An 18,204-nucleotide genomic window follows, 5' to 3' on the forward strand; every position below is an offset into this window, starting at 1 on the left:
TTTTGTTTACTGAATTATTGCTTTCTATCACGTCCAGCAAATACAAATTACTGCTTTAGCAGATAGGACTATAGGAGAGCATCCATGCCGAGTCAATGACTCGAACCCGAACTTAGTTTGATCTTATTATCATTAGATAGAGTTCTGATCTATTGATAAATTAATGTAAGATTGGTGCAACTTGTTAAAACACTGACTATATGCGTGTGCAGAACATACATTGCCAACGAGGGGTTGGTTGCTCGGTTTGCTAGGCCTAGGATGCAATGGCCAATGGCATCATATAGAAATTTATCTCATGCTGCCTCCCGTTATTAAAACATGACGTTTTGTAGACAAGTAAATCAGGCGGAGAACAAATTTGTTTTTCGAAAAACTTCATTTGAAAGATCTCTTATCGTGAAAGTTTGGCAGAGCTGGTTTTAGACAAAAGAGATGATGATTAAACCCCAAAGATCTTATCTACTCCCCCATCTCAATTTTCAATTTGCAAGTCGTTTTAACTTTTCTGGATACATAGACTTGGCTATGTACATAGATGTAACCTATATGTAGAAGCATAACAAAAAAATATGTATTTAGAAAAGTTAAAGTAACCTACAATTTGGGACGGATGGTGTAAAAGCATGATGTATAACTCAATGTCCAGTTGTGATTCTTGCTGCTACGTTGCGACTGCAGCTGCAGTCACAGTAACTCTAGTTCGTGTAGTTTTAGAAGGCTAGTTATTGCAGCCGCAGCTGTAACAATCTTAGCCGAACAGCTTGTAAATTTCCAAAGACAATCTCATTAGCTAGATGGACAAGAGAATTGTTCCTGTAACCGTGTGCATCAATAATGCACGTTTGTACGTGTACCTCGAGTCCCATCCGCATGTTCATCGCGCTCATGCCACGTGCACGCACGGATGCGTCCGGTTGAATTGTGCCGCGGCCCCCTGCCTGATCCAACTATTCCAAATTCGAGAGGTGTGGTCGCTTCGAGCTGCCTGTCCTGTAGGCTGTAGCAGAGCACGCGAAACACGACGAGGGGAGCATCCAAAACGCTGGCGGGAGGGAAAGCTATCACGCGGCCGGCGCGTCTTCATCGTGGCCGGCCGGCCGCGGTGGGCCGCGGCTACGACGGGGACACTTCGGCGGGCGGCAGGCAAAGCCAACCTCACCGAACGAACGAATCCCTCCGCGTCCACCTCCGGGACGTTCGCTTTTGGCATTTCCCTTGACCCTTGGGCTGTTGATGGGCTAGTGAGCTAGTAGTACGTACGATAGTGACAGGTGGGCCGTAGATAAAGGCTGGAACGTGATGCCCAGTAGCCCACCGGAACGTGATGCTGAAGAGAGAAGCTTGCGGTGTACGCACCAGTCAGCTCCTGAGCTAGTAGTACGGTGGTAGCGGTACCCCCACAGCACTGACATGTGAAGTCCGGTGTAACGCTGGTCCCACATGTCAGTGATTCAAGCTGCAGTGAAGCCAGCGGACCATCAGACTATCAGAGCGGCTGCCTCGTGAGCACCAGTACTCCACCGGTCCACTGCCTCATCACTGGGTTATAAGCCAGTGCGAAAGCGTCCTCCCGCACCGACGCGACCCGCGAAAAGCAACGTCGCCCCCCCAACCCAAAAGCTGCAGGCCCGCGCAAGGGGAGAGGGCGGGCAGGCGGACGCACGGGCGGGAATGGCTGGCGCACCGGCGGGGGCCTCCTTGGCCGCCGTGGCAGCGGGGTGGCTCGACCTCGACGGGTCGACGTCGACGACGGCGACGACCCTGCTCCTTCGCCGGTGGTGGTGGCCGCCGCTGCCGCCGTCGGGCGTCGCCGAGGCGCTGCGGGCCGCGTGGGACGTGGCGCGAGCGGCGGCCGTGGCGCCGGCGCTGGCGGCCGCGTCGTGGGCGTGCCTGGCCCTGTCGGCCATGCTGCTCGCCGACGCCGTGTTCCTGGCCGCCGCCAGCCTCCTCGCGCCGCGTGGGCGGTACCGGGCGGCGTGCCCCGCCGCCGCCGCCGAGGAGAACGGGGACGAGGAGGCGAGCGGCCGCGCCGTCGGCGGCGGCGGCTACCCCATGGTGCTCATCCAAATCCCCATGTACAACGAGCGGGAGGTGCGCGCGCATTTGATTTACTCGCTGCTCGGCGTATACAAATACAGCTACGCAATGCGATGGATTTATACGGTTTTCGTGCGTATAATACGCTCCGTTTCCTTTTTGTTTGGGCGCGCGCGGGACGCAGGTGTACAAGCTTTCCATTGGAGCAGCGTGCAGGCTGGCATGGCCGTCCGATAGGGTCATCGTACAGGTTCTCGACGATTCCACCGATCCAACGATCAAGGTGAGTTTGAATCTTCTCGCCCTTTGCCGCGCTGCCCTCCTCAAAGATCACATTTCTAGTGTGTTCTCAACAGGATCTGGTGGAGCTTGAATGCAAGTTTTGGGCTAACAAAGGCAAAAACGTGAAATACGAGGTGAGGAACAATCGGAAAGGGTACAAGGCCGGTGCACTGAAGCAAGGGATGCTGTATGACTACGTTCAGCAGTGTGATTTCGTCGCTGTGTTCGACGCTGATTTCCAACCGGAACCTGACTTCCTCGTGAGGACCGTCCCGTATCTCGTGCATAATCCACGGATTGCACTTGTGCAAGCCCGATGGGAATTTGGTAAGCATGGAAAACACTCGACTCTAGCTACCTTGCTGAGTAGGCTGCATCTATCTGATGCTCTCTTGTTCCAATTGACAGGAACTTGCTGACTGGCATTTCGGGACGGTTTTTGCAGTTAATCCCAATGAATTCCTTATGACGAGGATACAAAAGATGACATTAGACTATCACTTCAAAGTAGAGCAGGAAGCAGGTTCATCCACGTTTGAGTTTTTTGGTTTTAACGGTATAAGAGGAAAATCTCTCAGCCAGAATTCAGTCATACGTGGTAATTCTGTAGGATTATAACATATTTAACTTCAGGAACGGCTGGTGTCTGGAGAATTTCTTCCATTAAGGAAGCCGGTGGCTGGGAGGATCGAACCACAGTAGAAGACATGGATTTAGCAGTCAGAGCAGGTCTCAAAGGATGGAAATTCATCTATGTCGGAGATGTTAAGGTAAGAAAGTACTAATGCCCTCATTAGATTCAATTTTCTAGTCACATTTTCGTCCACAACTCTACTTTCAAGTATGCCTTGAGAGGAACTTACTGTTGAAATCATAGGTCAAAAGTGAACTGCCAAGCAATCTGAAGGCGTATCGCCGTCAGCAACATCGGTGGACGTGCGGGGCAGCAAATTTATTCAGGAAGACGGGTGCAGAGATAATTCTGACTAAGGTAAATTTGCTTATTATACTCTAGTAGCCGCGTTGTGCATTTTAGAGATAAGGTAAATTTTCTTGACTAGTGGTAAGCATGAGTACAATAAGCACCATTCCATTTTTATCTGATACTCAGATGAAAACAGAGTATCAGTTTTCTGCTTGAGTGGGTGATCCGACCATTCCATTGCAGCATTGCCGTGTTTCCTTTAACCAGGCAGCATTTCTGCCTGTTTCACTTGTGATTTTTACCTGATGCTGTCTAAATCCTGGAGCAGGAGGTGTCGTTGTGGAGGAAGCTTTATTTGATCTATAGCTTCTTTTTCATTAGGAAGGTTGTTGCCCATGTGGTACCTTTCATGCTCTACTGTGTAGTAATCCCGCTGTCAGTCCTGATTCCTGAGGTCACAGTTCCTGTATGGGGGGTGGTTTATATCCCAACAACAATAACACTTCTCTACGCAATCAGAAATCCAAGGTTTGTATCTTCAAGAGCTATCTCACACCAGATAGGATGTTTGTTATTGTTTCTAACACCTGGTTTGCCTTCAGTTCGCTCCACTTCATACCATTCTGGATCCTCTTTGAGAATGTCATGTCTTTCCACCGGACGAAGGCGGCAGTCATCGGTTTGCTTGAGCTTGGGAGCGTAAACGAGTGGGTTGTCACAGAGAAGCTTGGTAATTCAAGCTGCACCAAGCCTGTGCCGCAAATACTTGAAAAGCCTCCCTGCAGGTCTTGGGACAGGTAGCATGGGCGTTTTGTATATGGTTCCTGAGAAATTTCATCAAGATTTAGCTTTAACTGACTCTAATTTCTGCATCCTTCGTGCTCGTTGCAGATGCACCATGTCAGAGATTTTGGTTGCCATTTTTCTCTTCTTTTGCGCGACCTACAACTTGGTTTACGGAGGCGACTTCTATTTCGTTTACATATATTTACAGGCTATAACATTTCTTATTGTTGGCACCGGTTTCTGCGGAACATCCAACTCATAGCGGTATATATAACTGTTAGGACTGATCCAACGGAAGAAATTGTCAAGTTCGATCATGAACTCGTGATGACTAATAACTTCATTGCACTGTCAGGCATACCGTGAAAGCATGGATGCTGTTTTCTCTCTCTATTTTTCTTCTTCTGGAAAAGGCCTGTAGGAATTTACTATGTAGCATGTGATTTTCCAATGTCTATGTGCCGTATGTATTTTAATTGTCATTGTATATGTTGCACGTTGGACACAAGATAACTCTGGATGTTATGATAATTCTTTTAAGCCACTACAATCTAGCTGGCATGATAAGAATATATGAAATGGTACATATATTTGGTGTAAATTAGAACTCCGTTATTCGTACAAGTCATCTTGAGTAGGAGGACAAGATAACTGTGGATGTTCTGAACTTATGATAATTCTGTCAAGGCACTGCACTCTAGTTGTCATGACAAGATCGAAGTGTTGAAATGAGTAACGTTGACGGTAGTAGTCACACAACAAGGTGACAAGATAAGAAATATGAAATGGCACATATTTTTTTTCTTTGGCGTGACAACGTTGCTTTGTCGTATGACCCACCCACAACACCAAAAGGCACTGCCATGACGAAGATGGCTAGTTTCTTAAAATACAACGTGATAAAGTTTAATATAAAAACTTTTAAATTAAAAAGGTTAAAAAGTAAAAAAATCAGCCACTTAAAATAAAGCCAATTTAAACCAGCCAATTAAAATAAAAAAAGGTTGAAAAGAGAATTTTTATGGCTGATTTTCTCTGATCAGCTTGTTGTGCCATGGCTTCAGTTAGGAGACAACCACATGGCCATTCTCTGTGCTGAATACAACTCTGACGAAACTGAACGTCCAGGTTCCTGTCATCGCGACCCCTCTTCTTCGCGAGGGTGGCTGGCCTCTGATCGCGAGGAATTTGGCGCGACTCTCCCCTCTGATCGCGGGCGGCGGACACGCAGCGCTTCTTCGCGAGCCGCGCTAGGGGATCCTCGTATGTGAGCCGAGCCGAGCTGTCGTGGGATGGACTGGGCGGGGCTGCGGCCTCTACGAGTGAGCGCGAGCGAGCGCGTGCGAACCGGGGGCGGATTGCATGGCGCCCCGCAGAGATCGAGGCCGGGGCCGGCCATGGCCGCTCCACGTACTCCACCTCACCTCCACCCCCTCCTCCCCCTCCACACCGCCTTCTACACATCGCGATCTCCCTCTCCACTCCCCCGCTTTTGCACCGCGCCACATCCCCTCCTCCCCCCGAGGCGACGACGACGACGGCGGCGGCGTTGGGGGAAGAGAGTGATATGCGTCCGCCTGCCCCCTCGCTCACAGCATTGTCATCGGACTGATCATCCTCCACACCGGGAGCCGGCGAAATGGTGAGTTCCATCTTCTCGTTGCGTAATGTGGTGCGGAGGCAATTAAAATTAATGGTGATGTTCGCCGGTTCGGGTCGTAGCTGATGCTCTTGTCTTGCCTGTGACGGATTGGGGGAATGCAAATGCTTTGTGAATGACTTGCCGAATTAATTCAAAAACTCTTCTGGGTGATATCTGAGATCACTGAAACACCCAAATTTCCGTTGCAGGGGACTAAAGTTAATATAATTGTGGGCTCTCATGTGTGGGCTGAGGACCCTGGTATCTGCTGGGTCGATGGAGAGGTGGTTAAGATCAAAGGTGAAGAGGCCGAGATCCAGGCAACCAATGGGAAAAAGGTAACATGCATTCGAATTTTGTCAGCTTTCATTGACAGATAAGTTGGGTCTTGTAAACCGCTTCGGGCTTTATATTTGCTGTATTGTATTGCTGCTAATCAGTGTGCTGCCACATTTTTAGATCGTTGCAAATTTGTCGAAACTATACCCCAAAGATATGGAAGCAGCTGCTGGTGGAGTTGATGACATGACAAAGCTTTCCTATCTCCATGAGCCAGGAGTGCTGCAGAATTTGGCTATCAGATATGAGCTGAATGAAATCTATGTATGTTAATTCTTTTGTCACAGATTGTTGCATGATCACCTACTGTAGACGTGTTATTGTGCCTGTTGCACTGTCAGTTTTAAACTCTGAGACTATGATCCTTATGGCTGACATTTTCCCATGTTTGCAGACATACACTGGCAATATTCTCATTGCTGTCAATCCTTTCCAAAGGTTGCCTCATTTGTACGATCCACATATGATGCAACAGTATAAGGGAGCACCATTTGGAGAGTTAAGTCCACATGTTTTTGCTGTGGCAGATGTTGCATACAGGTAACTCTGGTAGCTAGAGGAGGTTGGAGCGTTGTTCCTTACATGGCAACTGTTAAGTGTTTTCTCCCTTTTTCTAGCCTCCTATGTTTCTTTTAAGAAAAACTTATGTAGCTATTGATCAGTTGGGGCGTTGTTCCTTACATGGCAACTGTTAAGTGTTTTCTCCTCTCTTTTTTCTAGCCTCCTATGTTTCTTTTAAAACACTTATGTAATTTTGTATACTAAAACTGCTGTGAACTGAAAAAAGGCTGATAGCCAGAAACATTTCAGTATATCCTTGGAGTACGAGATGTCTCACTCTTGTCTTTTATTAGGGCTATGATTAATGAACATAAGAGTAATGCCATTCTTGTGAGTGGTGAGAGTGGTGCTGGAAAAACAGAAACAACAAAAATGCTTATGAGGTATCTTGCCTATTTGGGTGGTCGGGCTGCAACTGAAGGAAGAACAGTAGAGCAACAAGTTCTTGAAGTAAGACAGCCAGTACTTGCCCTTGCAAGATAATTGTAGTGTTAAGTTATTTATACGTTAAGTTATTTATACTTTAATTGATCATGTATCATTTATACTTGTGCCTGCAGTCAAATCCAGTCCTTGAAGCTTTTGGCAATGCAAAAACTGTCAGGAATAACAATTCTAGGTAAGGAACTCTAAAAGCAAGTTTACCAAATCCTGGAGTTGCATATATGTTCGGGTCTCATTTTTTCCTCTTCATAATGCTTGGTGCAGTCGATTTGGTAAGTTCGTCGAGATTCAGTTTGATAAGCATGGGAGGATTTCAGGTGCTGCAATCAGAACTTACCTTCTAGAAAGGTCACGTGTATGCCAAATATCTGATCCAGAGCGCAATTACCACTGCTTTTATCTCCTGTGCTCAGCACCTCAGGAGGTAATGATTTATATTCTGCTTGTGCATTTATTATGAGCCTTACTGCACTTGTCACTGGTGTCCTTTTCACCAATTTTAAATTTTGATTACATTGTTTAGAAGACATTTGGTTATTAATACAAACTATATCCTTCGACATTGAGCTTACAGGAGGTCGAAAAGTACAAACTAGGAAATCCTAAGACTTTTCACTATCTCAATCAATCAAACTGTTATGAGTTGGTTGGAGTAAGCGATGCCCATGAATATTTGGCTACCAGAAGAGCAATGGATATTGTTGGCATCAGTACTCAGGAACAGGTAGCTCAATTATTTCCATATGTTTTTTTTATATGATTGATGGCTAATTTAACTGAATGTTTTTTCTCACTTGTCTACAATTTAATTTCTATCCAGGATGCTATTTTCAGGGTTGTTGCTGCTATCCTTCACATTGGCAATATTGAATTTTCCAAGGGGAAAGAAGTTGATTCCTCAGTCTTGAAAGATGAAAAATCTAAGTTTCATCTCGAAACAACTGCTGAGCTTCTTATGTAACTACCTGTCTTTGGTTTATTTCAAGTTCATGAGATTACTATGTGTACCCTGTATGGAGTGTTGAGTTGTACTCTTTGTCAGGTGTAATCCTGGAGCCTTGGAAGATGCTCTTTGTAAGCGTGTCATGGTAACACCAGAAGAGGTTATAAAAAGGAGTCTTGATCCTTACAATGCTACTATTAGCAGGGATGGTCTGGCAAAGACGATATATTCTCGCTTGTTTGACTGGTAACGTAATAATGCCATTTTATTCTTTGTTACATATGTTCCATAGCATTACGAATGCAACATAGAAATAAGAATATTGCATTCATCATTGTGACTCGTCTCTATCTATCAGGCTTGTTGATAAAATCAATAGTTCCATTGGGCAAGATGCTAGCTCTAAATGTCTTATTGGTGTCCTGGACATCTATGGTTTTGAGAGCTTTAAGGCAAACAGGTAAGATTTCCTGTAGTTTAATCATGCATCTACAATCCACTTGTTCTTTTTCAGAAACTGACGAATCATAATTTCTGCAGCTTTGAACAATTCTGTATTAATTATACAAATGAGAAATTGCAACAGCACTTCAATCAGGTAACATTTATTCACAAGGAACGTTTTCATGTGCACCAGATGCACTGGCCATTTATCAACCAAAAGAAAACAAATTAATGTGAAATGTATTTCTGTGTTTTTTTCAGCACGTTTTCAAGATGGAACAAGAGGAGTACACTAAAGAACAAATTGATTGGAGTTATATTGAGTTCGTTGATAATCAAGATGTTCTTGACCTTATTGAGAAGGTATAGCCGCATAGCCATTATACATAAAACAACTCTAAATTTAGTTAGCAGTTTAATGTAAAGCGTGTTGAGAGTTGAGACTGAACATTCCAAACATCATAATATAGTACACGAATTCTTTTCATTATTTTAATTTATGGGCATCAATCATGCAAATATCCCCTGTTGCTGAATGCAATTCCATCATTTCCAATTGTAAGCAATGAAGATTGTGTGGAATAGTATATTATATTATATTGAACCTTGAGGGCAAATATATAGGGGGTACAAAACTTGTGGGCCAAGAGGCCTCCCCGAGATATTTCCTATACTCCCAATATACTCTAACACCAATGAATGATATTCATAAGAACTTAGGCTTCGCCGTTAGGCCTGTAAGCTCCGCAGGGGGGGGGGGGGGGTAATTCATTGGAAGCAAGGCAAACAAATCCTTGTTTATGCCAGGGAAAGATGTCGCAGTCCCTTTTGTTGTACTTGTTTTAGATCTCAGAAAGTCTTTAACAACCAGTTTTCTATGGATTCACACTTGTTTCTTTGCATATATTACTGGGTTTAGAGACTGAGTTTTATTTGTTTAAACTGTCTGTTTGCAGAAACCTGGGGGTGTTATTGCACTTCTTGATGAGGCATGGTATGCATAGCTATCATCTTTCATGTCTATCCTGTGTCATATAGTTGAGCATTTGAGTTTATGACCACTGAATGGATGGTGACATGCTTCCTCTCTCTCTCTAACTTCATTCAGTATGTTCCCCAAGTCAACACACGAGACGTTTGCCCAGAAGCTCTACCAGACTTTTCAAAAGCACAAACGTTTTGTCAAGCCAAAGCTATCTCGCACTGATTTTACAATTTGTCACTATGCTGGAGAGGTAGCTTTTGTTCATCAAATTCAGTTACATCAGGACATTTTCCTATTCTGGTGTTAGCTAATGCTCGTGGAATTGTGATATATTCAGGTGTTGTACCAGTCTGATCAATTCCTTGACAAAAATAAAGACTACGTTGTGGCAGAGCACCAGGAGCTCTTAAGTGCTTCTAAATGCTCATTTATCTCAGGATTATTTCCACCTCTGCCAGAGGAGACATCTAAATCTTCCAAGTTCTCTTCCATTGGAGCTCGCTTTAAGGTCAGATCTACACCCACCTATCACATTTCCTTTTCTCTCCATTTTGCGTTATGCATTACTGATTTTTCGTTATCTATGCTTTCTATGTGGCAGCAACAACTTCAAGCCCTTATGGACACATTGAATTCTACAGAGCCTCATTATATTAGATGCGTGAAGCCAAATAATGTGCTAAAACCGGCAATTTTTGAGAATGTCAATGTTATGCAACAGTTGCGTTGTGGTGTAAGTGATTTTGAACAAATGATTGATGGTGTATAAATTGGAGTCTCTTTATTATAGCAAAACTACCTTGACTAAATCACACACCATCATCAGGGTGTACTTGAGGCAATCAGGATCAGTTGTGCCGGGTATCCTACACGTCGCACGTTTTATGAGTTTTTGCATCGTTTTGGAATACTTGCACCAGAGGCCCTTGAAGGGAAGTAAGTTCTTTGTTGAAATTCTGTGGATTTGTAATTTCACATTGGTTCTAAGTTCTAACAGAGCTACTTTTATTTTAAATGTCAATAGTAGTGATGAAAAGGTTGCTTGCAAAAAGATTTTGGAAAAAAAGGGCCTTGCAGGCTTTCAGGTAACATGAACTCAAATCCACTCAGCTTGTTGCATATTTTTGTTTTTCAAAGCAAAGTCAATGCCTAACCTACATTGAGGAGCTATTAATGATCTGTCAAAGGAACATTTTGTGCTTAAAACTTGTGTACTTATTTTTTAGTGCTTTCTTGCATGATTACATGCAGGGCACAACCTCATTATACAATCATAAGACTAGAAACAAGATGAATACTAGGTCTTCATAATTGTTTACCAATTTTCATCACATTAACACTGATCTATATTTTTCAGATAGGGAAAACAAAAGTTTTTCTGAGAGCTGGTCAGATGGCTGAATTAGATGCTAGGAGGACTGAAGTGCTCAGTGCTGCGGCAAAAACAATTCAGGGGAAAATGCGAACACATATCATGCGGAAGAAATTCCTTTCTTTGAGGAAGGCATCCGTATGTGTTCAGGCAATATGGAGAGGTCTGTTTTGCATATAATTAACTGTAGCCCTGACCAGATTTCATTTTACTAACCAATTCACAATATCATGCTTTGTGTTTTAGGAAGACTGGCTTGTAAACTATATGATAACATGCGAAGGGAAGCAGCTGCCATCAAAGTTCAGAAACATCAACGTAGGCATCAGGCGAGAAGGTCTTACAAACTCCAATATGCTTCTGTTCTTGTTGTGCAAACTGCATTGCGAGCATTGGCAGCGAGAAATGAGTTCAGATTTAAGAAGCAATCTAAGGCAGCAGTTACAATTCAGGTGGTTTTGAGTTACTAGTAAACAATAATTCAACTCATCTGGTTCTAGTATAGAATATGTACCTGAATGCCCTGACTCTCCATGGCAGACTCGTTATAGGTGCCATAGGGCTCATTCATACCATAGGAAGTTGAAATGTGCAGCCATTGTTGCACAATGCAGATGGAGGGGAAGAATTGCAAGGAAAGAACTCAAGAAACTCAAAATGGTATGCATTGTATCCCACTAAATGCACTATTCTGCATATTATCCTGTTCTCAAAACGTCGTGCTTTGAAAGATTTAGCTGTGTGGCAGAGGAGAGTAAGTATTACCATGAGAAACATTCTCTGTGGAGAGGTCATAAAGTTAAGAACGAGGTACCACCATCAGAGAATGTAAATGCTTGTCATATCTAATGCATTGCAATTTGCTATCATCTTTACTTCAGGAAGCAAGAGAAACAGGTGCCCTCAAAGAAGCAAAGGACAAACTTGAAAAGAAAGTAGAAGAACTTACATGGCGTGTGCAGTTAGAGAAACGACTAAGGGTATAATTGTGAACTTATTTGTTTCTTCTCATATCTTCCACTCTGTAGACACGTCTAAGCAGTAAAACATATGGCATCATATAGTTTTAATACATGCACTCAGATATTAATATGTTATCTATTATAACAATTATTTGACACAAATCAATGTATGTGCATACAGACAGACTTGGAAGAAGCAAAAGCTCAGGAGTTGTCAAAAATGCAGGGCTCTATGGAAGCATTGCAAGCTAAACTGGAAGAGGCAAACACAATGCTCGCGAAGGAACGAGAAGCTGCTAAGACTATTGTAGAAGCACCTCCTGTAGTGCAGGAAACTCAGGTTATCGTCCAAGACACTGAAAAGATTGATTCCTTGACAACAGAGGTGCAAGAACTTAAGGTTTGTAGTCTCGAACCATCATTGTCCAGGATTTCCTAATCACTTGCTTGTCCGATTGTTTTCAACGATAACAGACTACCAGATGAATCGAAGCACTTCATATCACTTGCAGTCATTTTGTGACATATGACTTTATTTTTCTGTAGATCTCATTACAATCAGAGAAACAAAGAGCTGATGATTTAGAAAAGAAACGCTCTGAAGAAGAACAAGCAAATGAAGAAAAGCAAAAGAAAATGGAAGAGACTGAAATAAAAATGCGTCAATTTCAGGACTACCTGAGAAGGTTATGCTATTCAAATTCTCCTTTTTTCCTTTTATGTGGTTGTCACTGTCTCACTGATACTTCTATGTTTAATACTATTGTGCATGAACCATGTCCAGATTCTCCTTGTGTATAATCTTCAGAATACTACTATGTAGCACAAGACATGTTAATCCTTGTATTTGTTCACTCTTCTACCTAGGGCAGGTTTAACTTGGTTAAACTATTTTTAGAATTTGAAAAAAAAAGTCTGCATAACATAAGTATTTTCATTTTATAACCTAATTGTATTATTACTACGTTATCCGCATCAAATCCTCACCTGATGTGTATGTGATCTGCATATTCTCGTTCAGGCTAGAGGAGAAACTCGCTAATGTAGAATCTGAAAATAAAGTGCTTCGTCAGCAAGCTGTCTCAATGGCTCCAAGCAAAATTCTGTCTGGCCGCTCCAAGTCCAATTTACAAGTGAGTGTTGCTATTTTTTTATATTTTCTTCCTTTTTTGGTGACTAATCAATTATTTGTACCTCTTGCTTGTTTTACAGAGGAGTTCTGAAAATGTGCAAGTATCAAGCAATGACCCAAAAATAACTCTAGTGAGTTCCTTTCTGTAGGTTAACAACATATATCAAATCACATGAAAAAGCATCAAAACTAACCTTTGTTTCTCTGTTGGTGCGTCAGGAGTCCAATAATACATCCTCTCCTAAAAAGGAATATGACATCGATGATAAGCCACAGAAATCTCTTAATGAGAAGCAGCAGGTGTGGTCTGCCATCTATTCATGCCTTTTTATGATCACTGCATATATCATATAGATTCATGTTGCTCTTCTAAGTTTCAGCTGATATGTTCAGAACCTTTGCAGGAAAATCAAGATCTATTAATTAGGTGCATCGCACAGCATTTAGGCTATGCTGGGAATCGGCCAGTTGCTGCTTGTATTATATACAAATGCCTTCTTCATTGGAGATCATTTGAAGTAGAGCGGACAAGTGTTTTTGATCGGATCATTCAAACCATAGGACATGCGATTGAGGTTACAATCATGTGATGCAACTTTCTTACCATTATCTACACTGATGCTAAAGCATCATAATATCTTTTTGTTGTGTTATGCAGACACAAGACAACAACGAAGTCTTAGCATATTGGCTTTCAAATGCTTCGACACTGTTGCTATTGCTTCAAAGGACATTAAAGGCGAGTGGATCAACCGGTATGGCTCCACAGCGTCGGCGATCGTCTTCTGCTACACTTTTTGGACGAATGACGCAGGTATATGTTCATATTTTTGCTCTCCTTTTATTTTGTTCTTCTTTAACTAAAGCTTCATAGTAATGAATAAACCTTTTATTCCCCTTGTAATTTCAGAGCTTCAGAGGTACTCCACAAGGTGTAAATCTTTCTCTCATAAATGGAAGCATGGTTAGTGGAGTTGAGACACTGAGACAAGTGGAAGCCAAGTATCCGGCTTTACTGTTTAAACAGCAACTTACGGCATATGTGGAGAAGATATATGGAATGATCCGGGATAATTTGAAGAAAGAGATCTCTCCCTTGCTTGGTTTGTGCATTCAGGTATTCATGAATTCTGAGTCCAGAGAATGATAGCAGTCTTGTTGGCTTTTTCTTTCCTTGTGTGTCGTGGAATGGCCAATATGAGTACCTTATTTTGTCTAACCGATGGCTTAATGTGATTCTCCCTTCCAATTCAAACACTACAGGCTCCGAGAACGTCAAGAGCAAGCTTAATGAAAGGCTCTTCACGTTCAAACACTAATACAGCTGCCCAGCAAGCTTTAATTGCTCACTGGCAAGGGATTGTGAAGAGCCTAGGAAATTTCTTGAACATACTGAAAGTGAACAATGTCAGTATAAAGTTTCCTTTTTCTTCATTTATTAGGATAAATATATTGAACAGCTTCAAGAGCATTGCTCATATAAGTTTTTGCATGATGATTAAAAACTTGATTAAAGGTGTATATCACCGCATCCTGCTTATATATGTCACTGCTGCAGGTTCCTCCTTTCTTAGTCCGAAAAGTATTCACTCAGATATTCTCATTTATCAATGTACAGCTATTTAACAGGTAAAATACGTACCGAATAGAGCACCTACGTTACTTTTGGTTTGCAAAACTCCAGAAATGTCTTATTGAGCTTTATTTCATGGTCCGTCCATCTGTGTGTCTTCAGTTTGCTATTGAGAAGGGAGTGCTGTTCATTCAGTAATGGCGAGTATGTAAAAGCGGGATTAGCTGAACTTGAACATTGGTGCTATAGGGCTACTGATGAGGTATCATTAGTTATTCTTGTTACATGTCTCGATTGATGCTAGATAATATAAAATATTCATGAAGGAAGATTGCACAAAAATGTCCATATGTCAGTGTTTATATTCATGCTTTTTTTTACAACAGCAAAAGGAAATAAAGATAAAGACATTTTTTTATTTCAATACAGAATATAGATAAAATAGTCTGTTTTTTAGGGTTATTGTTTGAACGCTTGCAACTGAGCGTCAACATTGATTTCTCATCTAGTGCTTCTCCTACTTCTAGTATGCAGGTTCAGCTTGGGATGAGCTTAAACATATTAGACAAGCTATTGGTTTCCTGGTAATCTATTTATCCATTTTCTCCAATAATGTCTGCCACGAAAACTTTTGTTAGCAGGACAAAATAGTTAGGTTATTGCTGGCAAGAGAAGTTGTACAATCAAATACGAGTCAAAACAATACAAGAAGTTCTATAGAAAATGTCGATTGTAGCATTAAAATTTGCTAAGTCAAGCAAATATACAGTTTTCATGCATATCTTTGTTACAGGTAATACATCAAAAGCCAAAGAAAACATTGGATGAAATAAGTCATGACCTTTGTCCGGTAAGGGAGAAATAGCTACTGTCTAATTTTTACCCACTATGTTAACGAAAGATGGACTTCTTGTAGATTGTTAACAACCTCATGACTTCTTTTTCAGGTACTTAGTATACAACAACTATACAGGATTAGTACTATGTACTGGGATGACAAATATGGAACACATAGTGTCTCGCCAGAGGTAAGCTTCACACTGTGTTGCATTGTGTATTTCATTTCACCTGGATAATAATTGAGCACACATGATTTACTGTATTAGGTTATATCAAACATGAGAGTGTTAATGACAGAAGATTCCAACAATCCTGTAAGCAATTCATTTCTGCTGGATGACGACTCGAGGTTACTATCTATTTGCTCCTATCAACCGTTTCCCATGCTAACCTATTTGAAGTGCTTCTACTTATGCGACTGCACTTTGTAATGCAGCATACCGTTCTCCGTCGATGACATATCCAAATCAATGCAGCAGATTGACATATCTGACATTGAGCCACCTCCATTGATCCGGGAGAACTCAGGCTTTGTATTCTTGTTGCCACCACCTGAATAGACGCGTGGCATGAAGGCCAACATGGTCAATGATTGCAGGAACCCAGAATGATGATTGGGCGACAATCTATGCAGAACAAGGTTTCTCAAGTTACTAATGCCCAGAGGAATGAGGTGGCTTTACAGATAGGAGCTGATCATCTACACCATTGCAAATGTAGCAAATTAAATCCACTATTTCTTTGTGGCATGCCTGGCCTCACCTAGTGTTGATCCACCTCTAGTCTACGTAGTTGCACCTAGTGCTATTCTTTGGCCTTTTTTCTATTCATCTTTGCCTTTTGATCAGTTTCCAAAGTTCAGAGCACCCTAGTTTAGAGGTCCCTGCTCCCTAGTGAAGTAAGTAGAAATTCACCTTTTCCATAGGTTATTTTTAGTTTCTAGGGCACTGAGGTGAGTTTGCAAGAGCTGGGCAATAGGATGTTTATTTTCCTCTTCGTGTCGATGGTTCGGTGACTTCATTGTACTACGACAGCTCTTGTGCATACGGGCAACATTGAACACCATAATGATGTTGATGACTATTTTGAATGAAATTAACATGTGAGTGAACATTTTTTTTATTTTCTTCCATTTTTTATGGAAGTGAGTCTAGCTCAACTGGTTAGGGTGAGAGGTGTGGCAGTGCACCCTAACCATCCAAGTTCAAGTCGCCTCTAGCTCGAATTTAGGTGCCCTTACTTCCTTTTTCTTAATTTTTAATGATTAATGAAAAAACCCCTAGTTCCTCCTAGCTTGGTTCTAATTTTTAATTTTTTTCCCTTTTGGCAAGACGTCAGCATCGTCCCCCTGCGCCCATCCGCACAGAGCCGAGTGCTGCTGCGCCATGGCCTTCCTCCGGTCCGACCACATGCAAAGAAGATGAGACATCCACTGCGGAGGAGCAGCAAATTCCTAATTCGATGTTATGTGCATCCAAACACGAATTGGTATTTTCCCTCAAGTTGAATTCCATCTATCAATTTCATGTACATCCAAACAATTGCTTTGGCATTGAACTCATTTCAATACCTAGGCTGATTTGGTATTGAAGCCAATTCAATACCAAGGCCTCCAATATCTACATCCAAACGAAGCATTAGCTGAATTGCAATATTGGTAAGGATAGGCTTTCTAAGATTGACGTGGGGTCGCTATCAGCACCAGGAGAACCAGGGTCCCCCGCGCAGAGGATTTGTGGAGACGCTCAACCGCCACATCATCCAGAAGGGTGGGCCATGGAAGGGTCCCACCTAACTCCGGGGTTCGAGGAGCTTGGGGACCCAGGAAACATCGCTACAGAAGGATTCCGGGGGAGTGAGTGGGTTGCCTTCGCTACGAAGGAAGAGCCTGGTGGGTTACGAGGCAGGTGGTACTAAATAGTCCCAGGCTATCACTACTGACCGTGTGAAAGGATAAAGCAAGTTTCATACCTCTACCTTATGGCACACGTATCCCGAGATAAAGACCACTGGCCAATATTGATGAAGCAAACATGCATGTACCCTGCGGTGGCTCTTGTGCTTCATGATATGGATGGCATGCAGCATGCAAGGCACGAACAAGATAAGACCAAAAAACAACTCCTCCACGACAATACATGCATGAAACCCTAAGGCGTGGTCCCAGGGTCAAGATACATCATGAGGGGTAGCAACCATGTGCTCTCTCTCTCTCTCCACCCATTTGCTCTTTTCACCCAGCGTGAGAGCATGTGGTCTATGGTGAAGATTCCAAGACGAGGGCATGCAAATGCATGCATGCGTGCAAGCAATAAAGAAAGAGGTGGCATACACACTCCGGCGGACGGCGGCATGTCGGCACCCATGCAGCATCCCGTCAACTATGGGGGCCAGTCTTCTGTGCCACCTGGTATGGGATCCCTCTTGGAGTATAAAAGAGGAGACCCGGGGCAAGGATAGCGGGGTGTTGATGCTTGTTATTGACACACTTTTACCCTATTTATCTTCAATAATGACATGAATTTAATACCTAAACTATTGATTACACCTAATAAACCGGTCATTTTCACATGTGCAACGCATTTTGGAGAATGTTGTGTTTTTTGTAGGAAATTGGATCTAAAAGCATATTTCTGGATAAAGCACTGAACGAGCATCGAACCAGATGAAGACAAAGGTCAACGAGACCAGGAAGGGGCTAGGCCGATCGGCCTAGAGGAGCCCAGGCCGATCGGCCTGGCATCCTCTAGTGTCCTCTGGTGCCCATCTTTGGCAAGCAACCCTCCAACATTGCTTAGGGGCTAAGTTTATGAAGATATGGCAAGAACTAGCTCGGGATCAAAGAGAAATTGGAGAACATCAAGTGGAGATTTGGACAGTTATTGAAGATCAATCTCATCACACAGCCCGCTTGCATCCTTAGGTGTAGCCCAC

General features: G+C 42.7%; 2 protein-coding genes across 3 annotated transcripts; both read left to right on the forward strand.

Moving 5' to 3' along the window:
- The first annotated feature begins 1,352 nt into the window (after positions 1–1,352).
- Positions 1,353–4,634, forward strand: LOC117851435 (probable glucomannan 4-beta-mannosyltransferase 3). 2 transcript variants are annotated; one of them, XM_072293106.1, is made up of 9 exons: positions 1,353–2,094; positions 2,225–2,323; positions 2,397–2,649; positions 2,768–2,845; positions 2,956–3,092; positions 3,200–3,313; positions 3,576–3,775; positions 3,850–4,044; positions 4,139–4,634. In XM_072293106.1, the coding sequence occupies exons 1-9, from the start codon at positions 1,675–1,677 to the stop codon at positions 4,293–4,295; spliced, it is 1,653 nt and encodes a 550-aa protein (XP_072149207.1). In that variant the 5' UTR covers positions 1,353–1,674; the 3' UTR covers positions 4,296–4,634. The 2 variants fall into 2 exon arrangements, with proteins under 2 accessions (XP_072149207.1, XP_034589144.1); XM_034733253.2 differs by having other exon boundaries at positions 1,355–2,094; positions 2,768–2,878.
- A 152-nt stretch (positions 4,635–4,786) lies between these two features.
- LOC117851833 (myosin-11) lies at positions 4,787–16,405 on the forward strand. The gene is made up of 39 exons (XM_034733734.2): positions 4,787–5,675; positions 5,885–6,013; positions 6,135–6,278; positions 6,409–6,554; positions 6,869–7,025; positions 7,136–7,194; positions 7,284–7,443; positions 7,594–7,743; positions 7,840–7,976; positions 8,062–8,208; positions 8,321–8,422; positions 8,503–8,560; positions 8,668–8,769; positions 9,363–9,400; positions 9,515–9,641; positions 9,729–9,899; positions 9,993–10,124; positions 10,218–10,327; positions 10,416–10,476; positions 10,749–10,926; positions 11,010–11,215; positions 11,304–11,423; positions 11,645–11,743; positions 11,907–12,125; positions 12,272–12,411; positions 12,747–12,858; positions 12,938–12,988; positions 13,077–13,157; positions 13,262–13,432; positions 13,516–13,671; positions 13,768–13,974; positions 14,121–14,264; positions 14,416–14,486; positions 14,593–14,692; positions 14,958–15,014; positions 15,224–15,280; positions 15,378–15,458; positions 15,537–15,619; positions 15,707–16,405. The coding sequence occupies exons 1-39, from the start codon at positions 5,673–5,675 to the stop codon at positions 15,828–15,830; spliced, it is 4,590 nt and encodes a 1,529-aa protein (XP_034589625.1). The 5' UTR covers positions 4,787–5,672; the 3' UTR covers positions 15,831–16,405.
- The last annotated feature ends 1,799 nt before the right edge of the window (positions 16,406–18,204 follow it).

This window comes from Setaria viridis, chromosome 4 (assembly GCF_005286985.2).
Source record: "Setaria viridis chromosome 4, Setaria_viridis_v4.0, whole genome shotgun sequence".
Taxonomy (NCBI): domain Eukaryota; kingdom Viridiplantae; phylum Streptophyta; class Magnoliopsida; order Poales; family Poaceae; genus Setaria; species Setaria viridis.

What these genes read in the sequence shown, in the direction of transcription:
- LOC117851435 (XM_034733253.2), top strand. Translation starts at nt 1,675, where the DNA reads ATGGCTGGCGCACCGGCGGGGGCCTCCTTGGCCGCCGTGGCAGCGGGG. An exon ending in TGAGTTTTTTGGTTTTAACG is followed by an intron (nt 2,879 to 2,955) that starts GTATAAGAGGAA and finishes ATTTAACTTCAG; the next exon opens with GAACGGCTGGTGTCTGGAGA. An exon ending in CAGAGATAATTCTGACTAAG is followed by an intron (nt 3,314 to 3,575) that starts GTAAATTTGCTT and finishes ATCCTGGAGCAG; the next exon opens with GAGGTGTCGTTGTGGAGGAA.
- LOC117851833 (XM_034733734.2), top strand. An exon ending in TGTGCTCAGCACCTCAGGAG is followed by an intron (nt 7,444 to 7,593) that starts GTAATGATTTAT and finishes TTGAGCTTACAG; the next exon opens with GAGGTCGAAAAGTACAAACT. An exon ending in TGCTTGGTTTGTGCATTCAG is followed by an intron (nt 13,975 to 14,120) that starts GTATTCATGAAT and finishes CAAACACTACAG; the next exon opens with GCTCCGAGAACGTCAAGAGC.